The sequence below is a fragment of the Ailuropoda melanoleuca genome, chromosome 6 (assembly GCF_002007445.2).
Source record: "Ailuropoda melanoleuca isolate Jingjing chromosome 6, ASM200744v2, whole genome shotgun sequence".
In the NCBI taxonomy this organism is placed as follows: Eukaryota; Metazoa; Chordata; class Mammalia; order Carnivora; family Ursidae; genus Ailuropoda; species Ailuropoda melanoleuca.
This window is the reverse complement of record NC_048223.1, coordinates 51,176,867-51,202,898: the sequence shown is the minus strand read 5'-3', so window position 1 is coordinate 51,202,898 and position 26,032 is coordinate 51,176,867. Positions and strand designations below refer to the sequence as shown.

General features: G+C 47.7%; 1 protein-coding gene across 9 annotated transcripts in view; it reads left to right on the top strand.

The window, feature by feature from the left end:
* The window catches only part of SGMS1 (sphingomyelin synthase 1), a 262,265-nt gene extending 244,065 nt beyond the window's left edge, over window positions 1–18,200 (top strand). For all 9 annotated transcript variants that reach the window (XM_034662373.1, XM_034662374.1, XM_019794256.2 and 6 more), the window contains 3 exons: window positions 12,355–12,508; window positions 15,657–15,823; window positions 16,479–18,200. In XM_034662373.1, the coding sequence (XP_034518264.1) occupies window positions 12,355–12,508; window positions 15,657–15,823; window positions 16,479–16,658 (501 nt within the window). In that variant the 3' untranslated portion in view covers window positions 16,659–18,200. The remainder of the gene's footprint in view (window positions 1–12,354; window positions 12,509–15,656; window positions 15,824–16,478) is intronic.
* The last annotated feature ends 7,832 nt before the right edge of the window (window positions 18,201–26,032 follow it).

Below are 26,032 nucleotides of genomic sequence, written 5' to 3'. Positions count from 1 at the left end.
TGTGGCACTTGTGTTTACCTCTCAGGGCCTCTGGGCCTTGATGGGCAGCACGGCACGGAGGACACTTTCTGGGTCTGTCCTCAGGAGCTCTCTGAGTGGCGGCGACACATAGGGGTTCTGTGGGTGCAAAATGCCACACGGAGGTAAGAAGAGAAGCTGATGTCGTCACCAGGCTCCGTCCCCTACGTCTGACCTGTCTGCTGACCATTCCCTTCGCAGGCCTGCATGAGGAGTTGAGCCGTACTGTCTAACGTGCCCTTGAACTTGGTTCTGCCGTCCTGTTAAGCCCCATCGTTGGCATACTGAATTCTTCCCTTGACGGCAGTACTCAGTCCGTGTGGCTTCTAAGAAAAGCGGCCCAGCGGGCCTGCAGGAGTAATCATGAAGATTGTTCCCATTGTTCGTTCATTTGATGGCGGTGCGCGCTTCACCTGACAAGATGTAGTGGCTTGGAGAAGCGGTTGTGGGAAATGAGGAGGACGGAGAGCGGGCCTCCTCCCGGCAGTGCTCCTGCCACAGAGATGAGCCACGGGGAAAGCTGGTGTGCTCGGTTCGGGCCGCGCTTGTCCCGGAGCCTCGTGGAGGCGGGATGGGCTCGCGGCGGGGGCTGTCGGGCGTCTGATGCTGGATTAGCCTGCTGCCTGCTGAGCTCATCAGAGCTGCGCTGCTGGGAGCTTGTGGACTGGGCGGAGCACACCCTCTTGTCATCTTGGCACCGTTGTTTAGGATTCCATTAAAAAAAAAAATGCAGAAATATGTGAGAATTCTTCAGCATTCTTAGCTTCCTGTAAGAAAGTTTTTCTAACTGTTGTAGCGAACTCTGAAAGGAAAAAAAAAACACCCCACCCTGGGCCCCGATACACAGACAACCTACGGCCGACTGAGGGAATAATGCCTGCTGTTTTCAGCTCTCATCTTAGTAGTTGCAGGAGTGAACCCGTGGCTCTGTTTGGAGTGAGGTGTTCTGTGGTCTCCACGGTGACCTTAGGTTTGCAAACCTTGGAGAAGAGGGGGCTAATTAGAGCAGGGACACGCGCTCCTGTGACACCGTGTTTTCGGTGGCATGACTCTCCTGAGCCAGGAAGAGCCTCCTGGTGGCCATGGGCTGTGTTGGGTGGCATGGGGCCCGTAACGGTTCTGCGGGACAGGAGAGGACAAAGTAAGGACAGAAGGGCTTCGTAGCCTCCTCTGTTGTCAGTGATCCTGCGTCACACGCACGAGAGAGGTCAGAGCCCCTCCCGCACCCCGCAGCTGAGTGGTGCTGGCCCCGTCCCCAGGTTCCAGGGCCTCTGCTCTGGCGCAACCCCAGGCTCCCAGGACGAAAGGCCCTGCGCTCTTGGGGACCACGTGACCTTTCTGGGGCGTTCTCATGCCCTCGGGGCAGTGTGAGTGTAGCAGGCCGCCTCCTGCCCTGACCGCCCTTGGTGCTGTGATCCGCTCCCGCGACCCTTACCAGCATTTGTTACCAAAGCAGCTTCATGTCGATCCATTCAAGTGCATGGAACCTAAATTGTGCCTGATTTTACCTCCTTTTCTGCTCACCTCCCTGTGTCTTACCGTCAGCATAACCGGCCTTTTTGTTTGTTCTCACTTTTAACTGTTCCTTGCAGATAATTTCCAGAGCCTTCCCCATCGTGAAGCTCTTCACCTTCCTCTGTCTCTCTCCACGATTCTTTTCCTTTTTCAGGGACCAAAAAAAAAAAAAAAAAAAAAAAATGGACTAAATTATTTTTTTCTCTCTTAAAAAGATTATTATTTCCATTTTAAAATTAAAATTAAAAAATACAAAAAGAGGAAAATTTTTACCGTCACTGCTGGCCCTATTTACTGTTGACGTTTCTATATTAGTCCTTTATGTACGTTTGTCTTCATGTTTCTGATTGTGCTTTCTGTACAGTTGTTCCTGTTTCTTTATAGTGTATGCTTGATATATGCAGTTTTACATTTTGTAAACTTTCTAAATGGTTTTTTGTTCTTATTTTGTTTTCCTGAATCTCAGGCTCCACACCCAGTGCAGAGCCCGACACAGGGCTCGATCCCACAACCCTAAGAGCATGACCTGAGCTGAAATCAAGAGTCGGACTCTGGACCGACAGAGCTACCCGGGAGCCCCCTAAATGATTTTATTTAAGGGCCATCACCAGGGAGACTCGCTCTCCTGGATTGTGAGGCGGGGAGATTGTTTTGATGCCCAAGCAGGTAGAGTGTTTCCTGAACAAGCATTTCTAGAGAACCGGCCTTGTGTGGGGTAAATGTTGAGGACCCACAAATCGATACCACAGGTGTCCCCCTCCTGGGCACGCAGATGCCGTGACAGACACATAAGCCAGCAGATTGCTCTGACTCACTGAGTCCTGCCTGTGACAGCGTGTGGCGCCCCCAGAAAGTGGTGAACACCGCTGGGTGTCGACTGTGCCGAGGGGATGCCGTCTGAGCCAGGTCTCAGAGGGATGAGTAGGAGTTTGCTGTGCGGAGCTGAGGGGCAGAAGGGTGTAGAGGGGGTCTGGGCAAGGGGGTGGCGCTGTGTGTGGGACCCTGTGATGAGCAGCCAGAGATAAAGCCAGAGAGGATGTGTGGAGAGACTTGAAGGGGTCTTGTCACCCTTTTAAGGAGTTAGGAAGCCAGGAGCGGTTGGAGGAGGAGAAGCATGATGGGGTCACGTGTGTCCCTTAGAAGGATCCCCCACAATACAGGAAGGAAGCTGTTTGGGAGGGAGGATGGAGGATCCCACAGTGACACCAGTCCTACGTCCCCATTGCTGCCACCTGTGATCCCCGTCGCCCTGTTCGCATTCAGTCCTCCCGAGGGCGTTGGGGGGAGACTGCATTTGCTTCAGGGACACTCGACCGGCCCGTTGCCTCCCAGGTACCGCGGGTTCTTAAGCGATGAGGCAAGGAGTCGGGCTGCGTCTCTGTTGTGTGCTTGAGGGAGGCAGGTGAGGCTGCACTGGCGTGGTGCTGTGGGCCGGGCAGAGACAGCCGTGTTTGGGGGACGTGGGGAAGGGGACAGAGGTTTCAACATGGCAGCAGCCAGCTTATGTGAAGAGGTCACCAGAGTCAGAAAGCATCCAGCAGGCATTCCAAGGAGCGAGTCTCCGTGAAGCATTATCCATTGTGTCACCATGCAGTCGGGTGGACGGTGGGACTCACGTCCTGAGGGAGGGATGCCGGAGCTGCCTGGACACCGCAGGCCAGGGTGTTCATTCAGAAGCCGTATTTCCTGCTGGAGAGGTTCCCGTTGGCCAGGTTTGAGATTGTTGGAGTACCCAGTGAAATAAAGGCAATAATTATAATACATTAGTAAAAAAAAACCTTTTAAAAAATTAATGTTAAGGGCAAAAAAGTTCAACTCCTAGATGGAAAAGAAATATTAGAATTAGAAAACTGCCATCTGCAGTGACTACAGTAGTAATTCCAGCAGGAACCAAGAGTGGGTCCTGAGGCCACTGGGTGAAGAAAGGTTGGGGGTATCCTATTTACATAAATTAAGAAAAACACAAATTCCTGATTAATTAGAGAGGGACAGAGGTGTGTATTCAGTGGAGAAATCTGGCGGACACTCCCATAGCCACGTGACCAAACCAGTCACAGGACAGTTGATATCAGATGCTTTTCAATGTGATGTGCTATGGAGGACACACCATTTCTGTAATATTCCTGCCAATCACATTGAACCTGACTTTGAGCACAAAGAAACAATCCAATAAAACCAAATTGAGGGACGTTGTATAAAGAGACTAGACTGGACTCTTCAAAAATGTCACTGTCTAAAAACAAAGACTGAGAAACAGAAAAATTAAGACTATGTCAAGTAGCGAGACTATGGACTATGAGAAGCAAACTGAAGACTTCAGAGGGGAGGGGGGTGGGGGAATGGGTTAGGCTGGTGATGGGTAGTAAGGAGGGCACGTATTGCATGGTGCACTGGGTGTTATACGCAACTAATGAAGCATCGAACTTTGCATCAGAATCCTGGGATGTACTGTATGGTGACTAACATAATATAATAATAAAATAAAATAAAAAAAATTAAATTAAAAAAAAAAGACTATGTCAAGTAGCCTCGAAATGTATCCTCTGGCTGGACCCTGGATTGGGGTTATAGACACGCTAAAGGACTTGCTGAGACCTTCGGGAGCCTGAGTCAGGATGTCTGTAAACTGCGATCCTCTTGCCTCATTGTTGCGCATTTAGGAATGTGGCAATGGAAGAAACTGTTCTTGTTGTTACGTATGGGGTGAAGCATCCTAGTATATTCAGCTTGTTCTCACGTGGTCCAGGAGAGAAGAGAGCGAGGAAGAAGCAAATGTGACAAAATGCTGATAATCGATGAGTCTAAGTGAAGGGTCTGGGGCTGTTCGTTATACAGACGATCCCCGCCCACAGTGGCCCCTCTTACGAGTGTTTGAGTTTACCGTGGTGGGCAAGCGACACGCATGCCGTAGGAGCCGTGCATCAAATTTTGTGAATTCGGATCTTTTCCTGGGCTAGCCCTCCTTTCTGGTGAGGCTGGAGCCTCAGTGCCTGGCCAGCCTCTGTGCTCCTTGCTCGGGGACAGTACTCAGTACGATCCATGAGACAGTCAACACTTGGTCATAAAGTGGGCTTTGCATTAGATGGTTGGGCCCAACCGCAGGCTAACAGGAGCATTCTAAGTGTGTTTCAGGTCAGTGAGGCTAAGCCCTGAGCTTTGCTGGGTTGGTGATAGTCAATGCATTTTTGACTTAGGATATTTTCAACTCACTATAGTTTTATTGGGCTGTGACACCGTCGTAAGTCGAGGAAGATCTGTACTCTGTAGATCTTTCTAGAAGTTTCCTAACGAAAATCTGAGGGAATTTTTTAATTTTTACTTCACAAACAGGTAGGGTGAAAGTATCTCCCCAACACTTAACAGCAAAGATAATTTTGTTAAAAAGTAATCATGCCTTTCTGACATGCTGGATTTCTTTAATGGGACAAGTAAGAACATGGGTGAATGACTTCGAGATTTCATGAAGCTTTGGTAAGTCTCCTTACTAGAGGCCTTGAAAAAAATGTTAAAGTTTTTACTTGGGGGGGAAGGAAGGCTGGTTGGGGATTAGTGTTTCATTGCTGATAATTATAGAGGCAGCCCTCCTCCCCCCAAAATAAAAAAGCCAGCCTAGTAGAAGAATGGATGGAGACATTTGATAACGGACAGAGCCCCAAATCCTCGGAGCTTAATGGAGGGAAAACTCGTTTTTGAAGTTGCATATGTAAGTTCTGAGAGGATATATGCAGTGAAATCTCTCCTTCAGATCAGTGGAGGTGGATACGATGTTTGTGGATGAGGCAAAATCTTCCCAGGAATGAGGCAGTTCCCACATGGAGGAGGAGTTCAGAAAAGTCTCTTGTGACCACGGATGAGAATCCGTGAGGGCTGCGTGTTCGAGGAGCACGCCCCGGATTTCGCGTGCTGGGTGCTAGGCATGGAGTTCTCCCTGAAGGGCTTGGGGATTGGGGTGCTGCCTTAAGTTGGGACAGCACTTTATAATGTCAGTGGTCACTTCTGCCAGAGATCCTCTTACTTCGGGTGGTGAGGGCTGAGGGCGAGGAAAGGTAGTTCTTGCCGTGCTACAGAGGAGAGAATTCTGAAGATGAGAACAGGCAGGGTGCCCCCCCAGACGCTTCAGCCTGACCTGGGGCTAGGGTTGGATGTGCGCTCGTCCTTGCTCCCGTGAAAGCAGACTCGGAGACGTTTGGAGCATTGCTCGAACACAGCACAGCGTGAAGCAAGGAAAGTTACAGTCAAGTTGAAAACACCGTGCTTGAGAAGGCAGAAAATGAACAATTGGTGTGAAGGATTTCCGTGAAAATAACTTTTATAGAAATGGGGAACTTTGGTTTAAAAGGAAAAAAACACTCGGGGAAAAAAGGATCTCTGGGAATACTGGTGTGCACCTGCGTCGTCAGAATGACGTGTGTGGTGGATGGGATTTCGTGAGAACAGCAGCAGCGGCCTGGGGATGCCATTCGGGCTCCGTCACTGGGGGAGGCAGAGGCAAGCTTGCTTGGGTGAGAGGAAGGATCTGGATCTGATCCCAGCTGACTCACTGTGGGAAACAGAAAGACCTCTCTGCTCATTTGCTTATCTGCAAAACGGACCTCATGACTTCTGCACCAGCCACCTGACAGCCTGGGGAGGATAGGACGAGATAACTAATGGGAAAACTCAGTCGAAAAGTTGGCATCTCTGTACGAACGAAAACTAATGTTTTCTTACGTAAAACCACCCCACCGGTCCCTTTTCCCTGCCCAGTCAGGTGAGAGTAAGAAGGTGTGAGAGTTGGTGAGGGCACAGGTGTGAGATGATGAGGCCGCTATGATCCCCAGAGCTTGTGAACACACTGCCTGTTCCGTGCAGGCCTCAGGGTCACACGGAAAGACATTCTCTTACTCCTGTTAGTTCTGGTGCCCGTCACTAGTTAGGAGGGCTGTGTGCCAGGTGAAATCCAGGGAGTGGCAGAGTTCTGCCGGTGTTGGCTCTGTTGTGAGGGAGCTGAAGGTGAGGGGAGACCACAGCGTGTGGTGCGTGCTTCTCAGTGGCAGGCTGCCCGGGGCGTGATTGACCTGGGTTCTGCAGATCCTTCCGCTCCTCGATGCCGGGTCCGTAGTGGGTGTGGACTGTGGTCTGCGAGTTTCAGAGCAGCTTTCTGGGCTTGGCGTGGATAGACGAGAGTGAGTTTTCTGTGTGGCAGTGAGATGGTTCTTCAGGAATGCGACAAAAAGCTCCTTGCCCTGGTGGTGGTAGGTGGGTTCTTTGAATGAATGAATGAATGAATGAATGCTTACTTTGAGAGATGCCCGGGTCATGATAGCAGGTATTACCTCCGTGAGGTACGAAGCTGCTCAAGGAAAAGTTACTTTATGTGTGTCCAGGCCGTGGTTTGTGCAAGCTGGGTCGGGGGAGGGGGGGGAGACCGGCCCCATGCAGGTGGCGTGCGGTTTTCTAGATCGTCCGCAGATGGTGTCCGAGAACTCGGACCCCCTTCCCAGCTCCGGCTCTGAACAGCCAGGGAGCAGGACCTGCGGTGTGACTCCCCAGGGCTGCTGTGAGGTGAGGCCTGGGAAAGGGGCGAGGATGGCTCACTTTGAGCCATTCGTCACAGTTCTGCCAAAGCCACAGATTGGTGCAGCATCATGTGATGAGATCTGGTTCCAGGTTTCCCCTCCTGGGCCTGTAGGGGGTGAAGCTCAGTGCATGTCCCTGCTCTTCAAATGCAGGACACCGGGCCCTCTGCAAACCGAAGGATGGCGAATGAATTATCGTCAGAGCGCTGTTAGTCAGCACTGAAAAAATACTGTTTTTATTTTTTGGTTTTTTGTTTTGTTTTGTTTTTTGGTTTTTTACAAACCAAAGGCTGCCTGGTTTCTAACTACTAGAGTGGTCTGTGGTGTTAAGAACCCTCTCCTGCCTGGACTTGCTTTCTGTGCCTTGTTCTTGCTTAAGTGATTTGGCCAGTTTACTTAATTTCTTAGCCATTCATTAGATATTGAAGAAAATTGCTTGATTTTTACCAAAAACTGACTTTTCTGTGTCCCTAGGAGACTGTGATTCACATAGTGGTATAGATCGGAGATCTCTTGTCACAGCTTTGTAGTGTCCACTGAGAAAATGAGCATGTGAATGTCCCCCCCCAAATATCTCTGCTTTCAAAAATGAACATTCAAAAGCCTGCTAATGGGGGAGGTGTTTATAGCCAGTTTCAGTGGAAGAAGCACACTCCATGCTGTTTCCCACTGAATGCAAGTCAAAAACACTAGGCAGAATATACAGAGTGGCGTTTTGAGGACACTAAAAGATAGTAGTAGGCAGATTGGGGAAGGAAACCAAAATGAGAAGTATGAGAGATAAGCCAAGAGTTTCCTCTTTTTCTTCCCATATGTCCTGCCTGCACTTGAAGGCACCCTGAATCCCACCACTGCAGACTTCCAGGACAATCCCTCTCTTTCCAGCCCAAGGAGCAGGAATGGAAGTCCCTTTGGGACAGAGACTGGGAGAAAGCCTACCAACTTCCATGCAAACCCTGTTAACATGTGGAATGTACATTCTAGCCTTTTTTTTTTTTTTTTAAAAGCATAGTTAATTATACCAAATGTTTTGTCTTCAAGAAGAGAAAATGTTTATGATGTAAACCTGCACAGGCATTGTAAAGTTAGTTTTTCCTAATTTATTAAGCAATTATAGGGGCGTGTGGATGGCTCAGTCAGTCATGATCCCAGGGTTCTGGGATCGAGTCCCACGTTGGACTCCCCTGCTCAGTGGGGAACCTGCTTCTCCCTGTCCCTCTGCCCCTCCCCTGCTGCTTGCACACTCTCTCTCAAATGAATAAATAAAAAATCTAAAAAAAAAAAAAAAAGGCAGTTACAGCCTAGTTGGGTGCATTTGAATCTCTCTAATGTGAGTCCAGTGCATCCTCTCAGAGTGGGCTCAGTACATCCCAGAGTTATTTATAGGGACTCCTGGTGTTTTCAGAACGGGCAGGGCCTGGGCTTCGAATAGCAAGGGAACAGCTCATTAATGACCATTCTTGGGTAGATAGCTTCCAGTTTGTTGCTTTTATAAATAAGATTACAGTGTTTCTTCATAAAGCTTTCTTTCCTCTTTGGGGTCATTTCTCTGAGGTAGACTCCTAGAAGCCACGTGAAGGGGTCACAGGCTGCACTGTTGAGAATGCCGGTCGATACTGATGCGTTTTGCAGGGGATTTGGCCAATCGTGATAAAGCTGTCAGTGCCCAGGCTGTAGGTGAGGAGGTTGAGGGGTAGACTGGTCAGCCCCCTGGGGTCACACAGCTAAGTGGCGGAAGCCCCACCTGTCTGCTCTCCTGCGCCCCTGGCGGCCGCATCCAGCATGTTCCCTCCTTCTAAGGGAGCTGCTTTGAGGAGATGGGCCACCCTGTGCCTGCCCCCCCCCCACCCGGTGGCCTGCTTCTGTCAGCTTTGCTAACTTGACAGGGGAACAGTGAGCTCCTGTTAATGTCCATTTGTATTTCTCTTTGTTTGACAGAGTCTCTCTGCCTCCATCTGCTCATATCCTCTGTCCACTGGTAAATTTTGTTTCCTACGTTGGTCTTATTTACTTCATTTATATGCAGTGCACAGGAAAAAGATGGTAACTTGTTTCTGCTCCAATTGTTTGGCAGTTTGTCTTTTACTGTGTTTGCTTTTTTAACCATTAAAATTTTTTACATGGCTGTAACCATCTGTCTTCTTTTCCTGTGTCCCACTAATCTTAAAGAGACTGCCCTCCTCGCAGAGATTTGACCGACATGGAAAGATATTTTTGAAAGCAAGCTTAGGTGTTATAGGGGCACTTGTAAGAAATGCAGCATTAATTTCTGGCTATTTTTTTCCTCAATGCTACGTTTACCTTGTAGTTTCTCCCTCCTCCCTACACGTACAGGTTCCCCATGAATATTTTGGTGCTAAAACGGGAGGGCAAATTATGGGGTGATGGTGCCTGAGAGTATGATTTCTAGTGTAAAAAAGAGAGTTTTAGAAGGACAGTCTGAAATAATATAAAGTGAAAAGCTACCTAACCTTTTTTGCCATCATTTTCTTCTTTATCCATTGTTATGCCAGAACTGGACCAAACTTTCAATTTAAAACTTAAAATTTTTTTGATCATGTTTATACACATATGCAATTTAAAATATAAAATGGTTCTGCAGAAGTTATGAAAAACATGAGCCCCCAACCCTGACCCAACTCACTTTCAGCTCTTTTAACTGAATCTGGTGGTGTTTGTACCTTCATATCTTTTCACTTTTTATGGGTGGGGGTGTGTGTGTGTAAGTGACATGGTGGTTCTGTTTACTTTTCTGGTGGAAATCTTAATTGACCTCCTATGGGAAGGCCAGGACTGAGGGTCCTCGGTGCCCCAGCAGGAGTTCCGTGCCTTTTTCTGCCATGCCCTGTCCCACCACGGGCCGTCACACTTCCTACCCCCACTTCCCCGTCTGGTTCTCTGTTCTGATTTAATGCCATACCCAGTGCTTACATTATTAGTTTGTAAATGCTCTTTGTATCCAGTTCCTGTCGTTCGCTCTGATTACGTTTCTGCGCTGTGTTTTGTTTCCTGTAGAGTTAGTGACTGCCTTGCTTTTTGTTCTCTTCATTGTCTGTGTGCACATCCATTCCCCATGTGGTGATGTCATTCAGTGCTGTCAGAGGCAGTGGGCTCTGTTGGTGTCACCTCCCTGAGGACAGCCCTCCCGCACCCCGACTCTCCCCTGCACTGTCCGCGCTCACAGCCCCTCGGCTCTCCCTTTATTGGCGTCCTAGCGGGTCCTGTCTCTTCTTTTTTCTGCATTTACTCCTTTGCTTTACAGAACTTATCCTTGCAATTTCCTGAAAACAAGAGGACATAGGTGGTAAATAGCGTGAAATTTTGTGTGTGTGAAAATGGCTTTAGTTTATCCTTTACTGTAGGGCCGGTTATAATATGGCTGGGTATAGGATTCTAAGTTGGAAATCATTTTCCCACAGAATTTGGAGGCATTCTTCCAAAGCCTTCTGTTTTCCAGTATTGTTTTTGAAAAAGCCTGACTCTTGATCCTTGTATGAAGCTTGTTTTTAATTTCTGGAGGTGTTAGGGTGTCTTGTTATGTAGGTCTGTTTTCTTCTGTTGAGCTGCACGTTCACTGACCTTTTGAGTGCGGGAATCCATACCGTCTGTGTGATGTGTTCAACTTGCCATGTTAACTAGAAATACGGATACATTTTTTTAAAGGAAAATTGGAATAGAACATGTATTTCCCCAAGCCTGGACTATCGTCAGTGAGGAGCTGAAAAGGGTCATCATGATTAAATTGGTCAACTAACCAGAATTTTACAGTGTGCTGACAAGTGTAAATCACAGGCAAGCACACATTTCATTTGACCGAGCAAATAAAAATTGCAGTGAGTGAGTTGTTTAAGCCACTTACGACTCCAGTGTGCAGCCCAGACGTGCGTCAGAGACAGGTAGATTTATTTATGAACTTTTTTCACTCTTATTAAAAGGGAAAAACATGCAGTTCTACCCACGTAATTTCAGAAGACTGAAGGCACATCCACCTCCGTCCCTTGTCTGGGTTCGGTCGTGGAATGTCACAGACCAAAGTCTTCTCGCATTTGACTGCTCCAGTCTCCGGTGCTTCAGCTGAGTTAGCCCAACAGTTGTGCCCAAGCCGAGCACCGGAAGTTTTCCTGATATTTTTCCCAAAATGACTCTGGTAGTAAATCAGTCGGTGACTGTTTTTCTATCGGTATAATTTTAAAAGTTGGGCGAGTGTCTGCTGAAGTGTGCTGTGGAAAGGGCTTCCATCCAAGGAACGTTCTGAGACCGTGTGCTTCATCTCTAGGACCATACCCTTTCCGAGCACTGTCCAAAGAGCAGTGAATGCTGAGCGGCGGGGGGTCTTCATGGTGGGGGTCTTAGGTATCTCAGTATGAACTCATAAAGGCAGAACGCTCCCGTGCGTTTCCTCTGCACTCAGCGCCCACCCTGAACACTTCTGTGACCAGATGTGGGGGAATGAATTCTGATGCTGCCTGCCTAGAGATAGTATCAGATCCCAGAGGCTAAAGGCTCCATGTCACACTGACTGTCCCCACCTCCTGCTTCAGACAGTCCCAAGTCCGAGTTGTCCCTGGGGCTTCTGAGCCCCCAGCTATAAATTGGAGGTTCCTGTGACCCTTCCCCAGGTTTGATTAATTTGCTAAACGTTGCTCACAGAACTCAGGAAAGCATGTTACTTCCTAGATTTCCAGTGTATTATAAGAGGATATAACTTAGGGCAGCCAAATGGACAAGATTCCCCGGGCGAGGTGTGTGGGAAGGGGATGCAGAGCTTCTGTGCCCTGTCCAGATGCGTCACTCCCCCTGGCACCCCCATATCTGGACTCTCACCAACGTGGAAGCTCTCTGAACCTTCGTCCTTCTGGATTTTTGTGGAGCCTTCATTACGTAAGCAGGATTGATGAGGCCATTGGCCATGGGTGATTAACTCAGCCTCCAGCCCCTGTCCCCTCCTTGGAGGTCGAGCCCCCTGAATGTCTGGTTGGCTCTCCTGATGTCCATCCCCCATCCTTTGGGGCTTTCTGAGAGTCGCCTCGTTAGCATGCACTCCAGTGTGTCCAGTGTGCTGAACGGGGCTTGTGAGGAATAACCCAAGACACCTTCATCTCAGGAAGTTCCCAAGGTTGTGCCAGGGGAACAAAGTCAGAGACCGAGTATGTACTTCTGATTAGAAAATCACTGTATTGCAAACAGTAATTCTGAACAGTAGTAATCATGGCACACTTCCATGTGGACCAATAACGGATCTTGTTTTCTCTTTTCCCACCAGCTTTTTGGAGACTGGGAAGCCCAGCTGCGGAGAATAATGAAGCTCATCGCCGGCGGTGGCCTGTCCATCACTGGTTCTCACAACATGTGCGGGGACTATCTGTACAGCGGCCACACGGTCATGCTCACGCTCACCTACTTATTTATCAAAGAGTGTAAGTGCATGGCAGCCTTCCACGACACCCGGCCTTTTCCCCGGGCTCTGCGGAGTCTCCTGCAGGAGGGCAGCCCCCCTCTCCCCACCGCGCCCAGACACCGCAGCCCCCACAGTGACCCATGTGGGAGGGGTGCCTTGTTCCCTCAATGTCAGCGTAGCATTTGGGGTGCGTTGGAGCTGCTGGAAGGAGCCAGAAGGAAATCTCCTAAGACCAGAGGAATTGGGTCAGGCCTGTCTGGATGTGATGGTAAACCATGTGTTTTCAAGCTCCCAGCCCTCTGCCCTAAACCATGGGGACGGAAGGGGCTTGGTGACATCCTTCATACAAGCCGTGGGCTCAGGGACACTAAATGAGGCAGGAATGAACGGGAAATTCCCTTTAAAAAATGTACTTAGAATATTTTATTATGAGATACACAAAAACAATACCAAATATACCCCTGTCCACTGCTTAGGTGTAATAGATTTTAGTGTTTTCCATGTCACTTTCATTTAACCCATTTAAAAAGCAAAACGTTCCTAGGTGATGAAGGCCTTTCATTCCTTCCCCTCCCATTTTCCTCTGTCTTTTCCATGCATGTTTTGGTGCTTGTGTGTCATGGTTTGATGGTTTGTCAAATCTACATACTGGTGTTATGTTCTCTGTGGTCTTCTTCCCTCTTGCTTCCTCTCAGACGATACTGGTGAGACATGAGGCTCTGGCTCATTGTAACAAACCACAGCTTATTATTTTTCTCTGTGTAGAAAACTCAGTTGTCCTAAATATTTTATTGTTAAAAACAGTCTCTATGAGCATTATTCTGGCAGTTTCCATGAAGGATAGTGAGTAGACCCAGGCGGCCGGTACCTTGGAGGAGGGACACACACACATGGCAGTCTGGACGTGTCTTGGGAGTGAGTGTGTGGCACCGTCTGGAACGTTGGTGTGGTTGGAAGTCAGAGCGGTGGTCATGATGAGAAGTCACAAATGGACCAATAAGTAGGAATCAGATCGTGGAGCATGCCTTGAACCACGAGAAGGAGTCTGAACTCCATTCTCTCAGAGACAGGGGCCATGCTGTCCTATTCCTCCTCCAGAGAAGGAGAGACCCCTGCTGGAGCAGGTGCAGGGTGGGTGGAGGGGACAGGGCTGGAGAGCAGGGCGAGAGTGGGGGACTGGCTGCTGCCACAATCCAGGGAGGATGTGGGGTGGTCTGAACCACCGTAACGGTGTTGGCATTGGCAACACACGGGGGGAGCGGAGAGAGGTCAACAAACAGGAGTCTGCGGGGAGCAGGGTTGACTGGGAGCACAGGAGACAGTTGAAGACCAAAGGTTGGAAAGCCCAGTTTTGGTCTTTTTTTTTTTAAGATTTTATTTATTTGACACACACAGAGAAAGAGAGAGAGAGAGCACAAAGCAGGGGGAGCGGACCCCCGCTGAGCAGGGAGCCCTCTGTGGGATCATGCCGTGAGCTGAAGCCAGACGCTTCACCGACTGAGCCACCCACGTGCCTCAGGCCAGTTTTGGTCTTAAACTAGGGGGATTTTAGAAAAGAGGAGCTGTGCTCCAGGGCACCGGGAGAAGGGAGCATAGATGTTCCGCTTGCACTTGGCATGTGACCAAGTAGAGTGAATTCTAACAGTTTCTGTTCAGAACTGTCATGGCACCGTCTTGCCCTTGTGCTGGGGTGAGCTGGCTGTGGTGGTGGGTGCCGCGGAGGCCTGGTGTAACCCCCGGGGGAACGCTCCTGCTCCCTGCTGTTTGTACTGCAGTGGGGGCTAAGCCTTATCCTTGAAGGAAACCCAGATGCCATGTTTGGAGACTGGGAAGACCGGGGTCACAAATGCGGATTTTGAGTCCTGATGCTATCACGAGCTCTGTGACTTTGGGGACCACCTTTAACCTCTCCAAGTCTTGGTTCCCTCATCTTTAGAATGAGCTGATGGTAGCCACACTCTAGCCGAGGAAGAGGTGGTAGGAATGAAAACAGGCGGCACACGTGGACTCCAATAGAGTTGCGTGAGGAAGGAACAGTAGCTGCTATTGCTGTGTTGTTAGGGTGCAAATATGGATTCTCCTGGGAGTGGAATATAGACCCCCCCACACTCCATTTAAAGCCAGAAACCTCGCTTCACCTTCTGTTTCTGATCTTGCTTCTCCTGTTCAAATTTTTAATTTTTTCTTGGCACTTACCACCTTCTCACATACCATCTAATTTACTTAGTTATCATGATTATTTTGTATTGTCTCTCCTCCGGACTAGGACGGGACCTGCCTGCAAAGGCAGATTCTTCGCCTGTTTTGTTCATTGATCGTGGTAGCTAGAACTTCTATCACAGGCATATAGGAGATGCTCGGTAAATATTGGTTAAATGGATGACTAGTTCTTGGACCCCTTGAAAATCCAGTAAAAGTCTGAACGTCCTCCCCCCTGGGTAGGGAGGATAGATCACAGGCAGGTGACATTCCCGCATAAAACGGAAAATGTCAGATCCTCTCCGGCCCATGCTTCGAGAACACAAGTGGGGGAAGGCTTGCACTAACAGAGATTCTGATGCTTCCCCCCAGGGGGGCTTCCAGATCGAGGTATGGACAGGTGTTTCTCTGACCCTGCCCTGCCTTTGAATGCACTTGGACCCAAATCCCCAGGCATCTGGATCCTCTCTTATTTCTACTTGGGAAACGAGACTCTCAAAGGCTTTCAGACTAGCGTATGGTTGTAGAGCTTGGGAAGCAGATAAGACAGTTGAATCGTTATGACTGCCCAGTCCCCATATAAGGATCTCTGGACCGAAAGGTATTGATTTTTGTTTAGAGCATTAACCCCAAATGATTTACAAGCAAATTGACTTAAATGGCAGCGGGCAGTTTTAATACAGCGTGATGCATTAGCCTGTCAGTTGCCCCTTTAAAGTGTATTTGGGATTGTAGGAATCAAGCAGTAACCAAATATAAATTACAATCGCTGATAAAATCATAAATTAAGCTGCTGCCATTCTAACCTTGGTTACGTATAAGCTAAACTCTTGGATTTGCGGCCCACGCGACGTGTTTCCAGAAGGAAAGATCAGAGTCACCGGGTGCGGAAGTGGTCATAGAGGCGTGGTCGGTGCCCTTAGCGGGGCTGGAAGGATGGGGCTATGGTGGGTGTCTGCTCTCTTCAGATTCCCCTCGACGACTCTGGTGGTACCACTGGATCTGCTGGCTTCTCAGCGTGGTTGGGATCTTCTGCATCCTCTTGGCCCATGACCACTACACTGTGGACGTGGTGGTGGCGTACTACATCACCACGCGACTCTTCTGGTGGTACCACACGATGGCCAATCAGCAAGTGAGTGTCCCTCCTCGCGGGATCGCGGCTTCTCTCTCCCCACCCCCACCCTCCCCTCCCTGGCCTGGTGGTGCCCGCAGGGCGAGGGGAGGGCGCAGAGAGGCTTCGGATGGCGTGGGGTTCTCTCAGGGGTCGGCGACTGGGATTGGGTTGTCTTTTGTGAGGCTGACCCACTGGAGAGTGCAAAGTGAACAGGGGATGTGTGAACGCAGTGACACGGACATCACATCCTTCTAGAATGAAATGAGTGCCACTCTCCCGCCGCCCCTGACAAATGTCTGCTTGGTGTCCATCCCCCCCAGCCCCCGCCCCAGCTGAGTACTGAACTTCCATCACAGAAAAGTCACCGAAACACTGATGGAGGGATATATTTATGGATAAGAGATAGAGTAAGGCCCGAGTTGTCCGTGTGCTCCCGGAGCTGGTGTTGTTTTTCTGCTGGGGTGTGGTCCAGCAGATGAGCTCAGAGCGGCGATGTGCGTGTATAACAGGGGCACGTGGGACACACAGGGTGGGTCTGGGGACCTTTGTGAACTGGAATAAGAAAACCATCTAAACTCCAGGTGGAAGATGGTTAGCAAAATGCACATGTTCCTTTGGGGTTTGGGACGGGCTCGTTCCCCCTGACTTGGTTTTCCTGTCCTTGTTCTCCCAGGTGCTAAAAGAAGCTTCCCAGATGAACCTCCTGGCTCGGGTGTGGTGGTACAGGCCGTTTCAGTACTTTGAAAAGAACGTCCAAGGAATCGTACCTCGCTCTTACCATTGGCCCTTCCCGTGGCCGGTCGTGCACCTGGGCAGACAAGTGAAATATAGCCGCTTGGTGAACGACACGTAACGGCCGCACACGGCGGGGAGCGAGGAGCTGTCCGAAGTGCTAAGGACTCCATGAGAGAAGATGCCATAAACAAACACCTCCCTGATCCTGCTCTCTTTCAACCGTTACCTTGACTTAACCTATTGAGTTACCTGGTCAGCACTGTGATCTTTTTTTCTCTCCAAAGGACCTGCTTTGGACAACAATAAAGAAAACTTAACCTATCATGCACTGTACACATTTTCCTGTTCATAAGTTTGGGATTTCCATAACCTGCGACCACCTGTTCCTTTGTATATGATGCAGCAGCATAAACGTGAGCTTTTATATCATCAGTTCTGGTCTTTCCAGGCACATCTGGAAATAAAGCGTATTATTTTCTTGGGAAAACATACTTTTCGTATCTCTTGCCCCAAAGATTGGGCTGTAAGCCATTTTCTAGCAAATGTCTCTATGAAGGTTTCTAAGTACCTGAATGGGGTTCGATTCTGAAATCTTTCTACCTGTTGCACCGATATTCAAATAAAAATGACAGACACAGAAAGGTTCGGTGACTTTGGGTTTTGTAAAAATCAGCAGAGAGAGTGTGTCAAAAAGTGCAAAAAAAAAAAAAAGATTCTGTTATAAAGTGATTTTCTAAGTATTTCCTAACTTTATTTTTCAAAATAATGTTATGAAAACCAAATTTAAAGATTTTTACATGTCAGAGAGAAGAGAGTTAAAATTTAGAAATGCTTCTTGGGAGAGAAATTTGTCTATGTTTCTAGTGCCTTTCTTGTCTTGATTGTATGGTCAGTAGGCAATCTTAAATGTTTTTATTTAAAATAAAATATTCCATGGAAATATAAATGTATGTATACACTACTAAATTTTGCATTTATAGCTAAATTAAATCAGAAGACTGCTTGTGATTTTTAATCGCTATGAATTAAAGAATGGGGGAGTTAAAGTCAGAGCCCGTTCCCATATTGTGAGCAGGTGGCAATGACACGTACCACTTAAATTATTTTATCATCTATTTGGTAGTTCGATTTTAACTATACAATGAAAACAGCCATGAATACTTTGTTTTTAAAAAGAGAGTTTTGAAAATGATCACTTAACTAAAACTTGAAAGCTCTAAATTAGTTATCCATACTCTCATGACAATTTTGTTGGTAAACAACAAAACAGAGATCTATTTCTTTAAAATATATTTGTGCAGAAACTGCATGTAACTCTAAGTTTTACTCCTGACATGAGTATGTTTGGGGAAGTATTCTCTTCTATACTTGCCAATGTGGAGAACAAAATAGTTTTTTAAGAATGAAGAAGTATATATATCCATTCTGTATTTTACGCAGCAGAATTATCTTCCGTAGGGTTTTTTTTGTGTATTCACAAGGTGATATTTGTATTGTAAAACAATAATGGTGAAGGAAATAAAAAGGCTTTTAAAATTTTGTTTGTTTTAAATATTTGTAAAGTTATTATTCCAGAGGGTATACTGATATCTTAACAGCTTACCTAGATCATAAATTAATCAAAATGCACTTTTTAATAAAACCTGATACTTAAAGTAAATGGCTGTCATTTCTAATGTGTTCACATCCTTCCTGGAAGTTGTCGATGAAGTCATTAAGGCAAAGGTAAAAAACTGCGTTGTGTTTGTTCTTCACCGGGTTTGTCTGAGACCGGGCCCGTGGCAGTCCTGTTTCTTTCCCCTCGAGGTTCCTGAAAGTGGACGAGTGAGTGTCTTTTCAAAAATACATAAAAAGAATCAAAAGCGAGTTAAATTCAAGCCGCAGACCACCTTGGCTAGCGATGTCAAGCCATTGAGCTTTCCTGCGTGGGGCTCTGGACGTGTGTCTCCGTCAGAGCGCGGGATGGCCTCTGGGGGCAAGTGGACCAGAATTTGGGGATGGTATTTCACTGGTACAGCCTTTTCCTGACCTTGACCGTCAAGCAGGTGCTGCGTGCGTATGGAAGGGTAAAGCAACTTGAGTAACAAAAATGCAGTGTTGGCACATGCTAAAAATTGGATCCTTTTTCCTAAGTCAGGTAGTTTTATAAAAAAAAAAAAAAACTACAGGTTTGCGTCCTACGTGTGTACTAAAGAAATTCGTGCCTGACTGCATTGGGTCCTGAATGGACGTATCCTGTGGCTCCCCGGTCTGCAGATCCCTGGAAGGACGGAGAAATCCCGTGTTCGGGAGAATCGTAGTCCGCTTGATAGTGCCTCCCTGATTGAGGACATGCGCTTCTTTTGTCCTTTCTTTTGCTGAGACAAAACCCTGGACAGTAGCTGCTTTGTTTGGCTCTCTTTACATGGAAGGCACTTGCTATGTATTATCTTGGTAACCCTCACAAAACCACAAGGTTCGTTATTATCCCATCTTGCGGGAGATGACTGATCGGAGTTCCGGTTTCCACCCTCTCCCCAGCACCCCGCACCCCCCAAATGCTGTGAGTGTTCATAAACTCTGTAGTAAGAGTCAGCAGTGGGAGAAATCGGGGCCTGAACTGAGTAGGGGGAAATCCACATCACAAGATGAGAGACTGATTTTCCCAATTTCCTAATGTTTTATTTCCCGAATACCTACTTGATAAATGTGATAAATATAAACTTTATAAATATCACATAAAATGAAAACCCTTGCTAGCTTTAATTTGGCCATCGTTATACAACCAGTTATTGAGTTATCTAGGGTATAGGATATGCTACTTGGATTCCTCGATACTGATATATCTTTTTTTTTTTTGTAAGATTTACTTATTTTAGAGAAAGACTGTGCAGAGGCGAGGGGCAGAGGCAGAGGGAGAGAATCTGAAGCAGATGCCCCACTGAGCGCAGAGCCCTTTGCAGGCTTGATCTCACAACCCTGAGATCACGACCTGAGCCAGAACCAGGAGTCAGATGCTTAACTGTTCCACCCAGTTGCCCTGATACTGATATTCTTTATTTTTCTCTCCCTTTGGTCAGGAAACTTACTTCGAACAAATCCAGCCTTGATACCCTGCTTACCAGCACCTAAGTTTCTTCTCTGTTTGCTGCTTCAGTGCAAGTCACAAGAAAACGAAGCCACCTGCCAGGTCCAGAGTCCAGCCCTCAGAGGTCATAGATGGGCGTGGTCCGTGAGCAGCACACCTAGTGAGGGGAGGTTGCGTGAAACTGGAACGAGGGAGGAAGAGGGTTCGGATCGTGGGGAGAGGGACAGGTGGACAGCCCTGGCTTACTATCAGTGGAGACAGGGAGGGAAGGTTTATCACGAGAGCTAATGTGTGTTGCACATGTGAGAAATCCTTCGTGCTCAAGTGCTGGCCTGGCACTGGTGTCATTTAGCGTCTAGCCGTTGAGAAAATGGATGCTATGGATTTAGAAATGCCCTTATACTTTATGGTTTACCAGTCGCAGCATACAAGTAACATCTGATCAACAGGAATAGTCCTTGAGAGAAGCCATTCATTATTCCATAACACACCATGGTTGGTGAGTGCAAAGATTGGAGAGTCTCTTGAGAATTCTTGGGACAAGTTTACTAGAGATTTGAAGACAGAGATCAATGAGATAGGCAGACTCTCATGTTTTTCAAAGTTGAAAAAAGAAGTAGGGGGTCCAAATTCAGAGGCTTATGCAAGCTCCAGTTGTCCTGGTTCCTGTGTTGAAGGATGTCCAGGGTGTGGCTTGAGGGGCCAAAACGGCTTCCCAGGTGAGGACAAGGGAAGGCTCCGACGCCTAGAGGGGGCCAGCCCAGAGTCTGCTCCCAGCCCCATGGTGGCCTAGAACCTCACGTGTTGTGACGCTCTCTTGTTAGGTGCATACACATTGAAGTTGCCCTGTCTTCTTGGAGGATTGACCCCTTTATCGCTCTGTCCTCTCTCTATTCCTGATAACATTCCTTGTTGTGGAGTCTGCTTTGTCTGAAATTAAAATAACGATTCCAGCTTTCTCCTGATTCGTGTTCTCAGGGTATATATCTTTCTCCATCCCTTTATTTTTAACCTCTCTGGATCTCTAAAGTGGGTTTCTTGTAGTCAGAATATATAGCAGATAAACAGCATCTTGTTTTTAATCTATTCTGACAATCTCTGTCTTTTTATTGGTGTTTTTAGACCTGTCGCATTTCAAGTATAATTGATAACACAGTGGACACTTGAACAATACGGGTTTCGACTGAGCAGGTCCACTTACACGTGGATTTTTTTCAATAAATACAGTACTGTAATTGTACTTTTACGATTTTCCTAATTTTTTTTCCTTTAGCATTATTCTAAGAATACAGTATATAATACATATACAAAATAGGTGTTAATCAATTGCTTGTTATTGATAAGCCTTCTGGTCAACAGTAGGCTAGTAGTAGATAAATTTGGGGGGAGTCAAAAATTTTATGTGGATTTCGACTCCCCCCCACCCCCAGCCATTCATCTAAGTTACCATGTACGTGTTCCTAGTAATTTACAGCTTTGATGACTTCTGCTCCGTGTAAGCGGATCTCAGCTCTGACTCTGGATGCACCTGTCTCCTGATGTGGGGGTGGTTTGTCCAGCCTTTTCTAGCTGTAAGGATGGGAGAGTGGTGACTTGACTCCAAAGCTCTTTGCATGTTGAAGATGAAACAAGAAGTCCTTGGTGACCCAGTTTTTGTGGTCAAATAAATTTAGAAGACAACGAGTAAGCTGTTATCTGGAGAGTACCTTTAATGGCTGGGCATGCAAATTTGTGTCCTAACGACAACTGAAGACCTAAAAATAGAAATGGCTATTAGAGTCTACTCTAATGACTTCCAACTCTCCACACACAGGGTGTCCAGCAGAACGGGAAGACAATTAACACCGGATTGGGGACTGGAGGGGGCACGTTCAGGTGTCTTTCTTGCCAGAACCTTCAATGCGCTCTCCCCCCAGAGGACTAAGGACGTAGCCGAACACTAAAGCAAAGCCCAAACTCCAGATGAACTGGAATGACTTGCCCTCTCCTTCTTTCTCTCTTTGGACTGCTCTAGTGGTTTGTTGTCTGGGAGGGCTCTGGGCTATCCCAAGCTGGTGTCTGGAAAGGAGTTGCTTAGTAACAAGTGAGATGTTGGTTAGTAACAAATCCAGTTGCTTACGAGGAACATCAAAACATTATGAGAAAGTGTCAGGTGTCTACCGTCCAGAAATCTTGGTCTATTTTTGCCAGAGGGTTTATAATATGTTGTTAGGTTAGTCCGTGTCTTTCTTCTCTCTCTTATCTTTTTGGTTTGGACTAAGGTAAGTCCTAAACAGTTGAGCTTAATGGCTCAACGCGTTTTTCAGTGTGAGCGAGAAATAGGACAAGTGGTGGTAGGCTTGTAGCTACTCTGGTGCATTTTCTACCAAGAACCTCAACCAGGATATTGTACATCCTTCATTTCACGTCAAGGGCTTTGTCCAACTCCTCTCTCAAGAGTTGGAGTCTAAGATGCAGGAGTGCTCAGGGAGATGTAACTAGTCACGTTCACATACCTAGGGCAGTTCCTGAAAGAACGGGAATCATCGGGCATGACTGCCGGTGACCGACGTGGCAGTGGAACGTAGGGCGACGGGAGGCGCGTGAACAAGTTCTGTGCTCGATAACCACTCGTGTTACACGGAGGGAAGTGAGAGGGAGAGATGAAGACGAGGCCCCTGGAGCCGTTAAGAAGTCCCAGTCGATGGAGAGACTGGCCCCAGCCAGAGAGAGAGAGAGCTGGACCATACATGAAACCAAACGGAGACTCAGCCTTTAGTTGAACTTCTGGGGACATTATGAGTAGACGGAAGCCATTTATGGCTTACATCTTTGCTAAAATACTTGCTTTTCTGTCCTGAGCGTCTGAGCTGCGTGCACCGTGCTGGATTCGTGGCAGACTCTGACGTAGCAGGACACAGCTTGGACAAGGAGCGAAGGTGGAATGAAGCACAAACCAGGGTTATTGGCACTTGGGATCTGCTCCCCTGGCCAGCGCGGTGTTGTCCCACAGAGGATCTGGTGTTGTTTTAATTGCTCCCTGCTGATAGTATTGATCAGCGCGAGAGGAGAAGCCCAAGGAGGTTTCGGCCAAAGCTTTCTCTGTTTACTAAAGAGCCTGTGACCATGGAAAGGCACACAGCGGGGGTTCCACTTGGATGTGCAGCCCTGCTCCCCGATATCGTACAATGTCTCGGGGAAAAATCATTTGGGAAAAAGCATGATCTGTTACCATGAACGTCTGTTTGGAAGTTTCTCTGAAATCCTTGGCTTTGAGTTTCAAGAGGCCACCAGCCAGTCATTGCCAGGCTTATGGGAAGCATGTTCACGGCCAGCCTGAGCGGTCCGGCAGCCTTCTGACCTCTGGCCGTGTCGGGCCGTGACAGTGGCCCCTGGCGGGGGTAAGCACTGAGGGTGCCGTGTGTTCGCAGGAAAAGCCTCCTTTCTGCCGATGCTTCAGTGAGCCTCGCAGGCTCCGTGCAGCCCGGAGGGGGGCGGACACGTTTGCAGGCAGTGCTGGCTGTGTTTCTCCATGGGTTCCTGGGGCCAGCACGTAAAGCAAATGACGGAAAGAGGAGCAGTGTCCAGTTGGTGCTGCGGTCACACGTCTGCCTTGGGAGTGTCACTGGCCCCGGTCATGGGTGTGCAGTGGTGTGCTCAGCTGCTGACCCCAGATGACCACAGGGCCTGCTCTCTGCCCCTGTGGCTCGCAGTGGCCGCTGCAAACCCTGGGGCCAGATGGCTGCCTCCTGAGCGTTCCCCTGGGGCTCCTGGGTCCTGAGCAGAGGGAAGCAGCTGCAGGAGGGCAGAGGGGTCCAAGCAGGGACCTGTTCTGTGTTCTTGTACCATCCCTGGTACCCACTGCACCCAACACGCAGCAAAAATGGCTGGGGTGGGGTGGGGGCTGGGCGGCAGCATGGTGCTTCCTTCAGGAGAGAAAATGTCAATGTATTCTGCATGCATAACCCCCACATACTATTAACATCCACCAAGTGTGAATTCAAACAAAAAGTCACCAAAATTAGAGGGGAAGGTAGCTGAAATGTCACTTTAACACATGCCAAGCCTGGGGAACTGTGACAAATTGGCTTCCTGTAGATCCGGGCTATCGAAACTGGCTTAATTTCTCAAGATGTTCAGGGCCTAATCACCAATTAAAATCAGCAAAAACAAAGAATTCGCACAGGCCCCGGGAAATTCATTTTTCTCTCGGGAACGAAGGGGGCCCCTATCCAAGTCTTTTTTGTTTGACAAAAATGAGGAGGGATTGCTGGCAATCTTTCTGCCGCTAAAGGAGGTCAGAGCAGGAAAGGGAGGCAAGGCTCACGGGAGAGGCCTGCTGGTTTCTGCTCTGATTTCCAGTGGCTTGCTTCCCCCGCCCAGGACTGCAGGAAATGAGCTAGCGCCGAAGCCGGGGGACCCCAGAGGGCAGGTGAGCCTTAGGTCCTGTGGAACACAGGCTTCTCTGTCTCCCAAATTGCTCTTCCCAGGCTGTTAGCTTTTGATGCAGTGAGGGGGTGGGATCTAAGTTAGGGCTTAGACACGCGCACACACACACACACACACACACACACACACACGTAAATTTAGCATTCATGTCAGCATATTTAAAACTGTAACAAATCTTCCCTTAGAGAAACATCCTTAAATTTCATTAAACTAGTATTTGACAAATTTATGTGATCTTGAAACCCAGTGCATATAAACCCTTCTTCCCCTCTAATATTTTATCATGAAAAATTCTTTTTAAAGATTTTATTTATTTGACAGAGAGAGAGAGAGCACAAGCAGGGGGAGCAGCAGGCAGAGGGAGAAGCAGGCTTCCTGCTGAGCAGGGAGCTGGACCATGGGGCTCGATCCCAGGACCCTGGGATCATGACCTGAGCCAAAGGCAGACACTTCACTGACTGAGCCACCCAGGCACCCCATCATGAAAAATTTTAAGTCTACACTAACTTCGTAAGAATTCCACGATGAGAGCCCACGCAGGCACCACCTAGTTTCTACTGTTAATAATAACTTGCTTTATCATGTATTAATCAGTTTGTCTTTTCATCCATCTATCAATTATTTTTTGAATGCATTTCAAAGTAAATTGCAGACACTTCTGAAATACTTGAGCATTCGTATCACGAATGAAAGGTAAAATTTGTTCCCAGGTAGTTTTGCTTTGTTGTTTTTTTTTTTGAGGTAAAATTTATAGGCGAAGAAATACATAAATCTTAAGTGTATATTTGCTGTTTTGACAAATGCACGCGCCTTTGTAACTCGAACACTTACCATAACGCAGAATTACCATCTCCGTTCTACCCCTTCCCCATCAGTCTCGGCCAGCCCCCCGCCCTACGGTAGCTCCTGGGGACAAACATCTCCTGTAGCCGCCCTGTTTTCCACTGTTGATTTTCCCCACCATACACTGTGTATGTTCTCTTTGCGTCTGCTCATGTCATTCTGTGTAATATGTTCAGACTCATCCGTGTGGCCGGGTGTTGGTGACCCGTTCCTCTTTCGTAGCGGCTGGCATTCCACTGAATAAATGGACCACAGTGAGGTCATCCTCTCTTCCATAGATTATACTGGACAGTTTCCAAGTTGTGGACATTATGCATGCAGCAGCTTACAGTGTTCTACTATGCGTTTGTGTGTGTGCGTGCGCGTATGTGTGTGCACATGTGTATCTGCGTGCATGTATTGTGTGTGCATGTGCGCACACGCGTGTGCACGTATGTGTATGCGCACACATGTATTATGTGCATGTACGTGCACGCACGTGTGTGCCTGTATTGCGTGCATGTGTGTACATGTGTGCGCACGTGCGTATGCACGCACACGTGTGTATCTGTGCACACGTGTGCGAGTGTCAGTGTGTGCACACACGTGTGTATGTGCGCACACGTGTGCGTGTGTGTGCGTGTGCGCACACACGTGTGTATGTGTGCACATGTGTGCGTGTGTGTGCGTGTGTGTGCGCACACATGTGTATGTGGGTGCACATATGCATGTCCTTAGGTTTATATGTTGAAATCTCTCATGGGTAAATACTACCCAGGTGTGAGACTGCTGGGTCATAAGGTTGATGTATGTTTGATTTTATAAGAAATGACCAGACCTGCTTCTAGATTTTTCTTGCTCTTAAAAAGAGACCCCCGGGTAAAACCAAACCAAACCAAGCAAGCAAACCCTTCCTTTGGGCAAGGTTGTGTCTAGATATGACACCCAGATATCTGCAGCCCTGAGGACAGAGCTGACACATGGAAAGGAACTGGGTCCTCGGTGACAAATTAGACCCTGGAGTAACGAGCTGTGGGGCTGCCTTCCTTGGAGTTATGTGAGCTAACAAAGTTCCTTGTTATTTAAGACAGCTTGAATTGGAGATTCTTTTATTCTTTTCTTTTCTTTTTTAAAGATTTATTTATTTATTTATTTATTTATTTATTTATTTATTT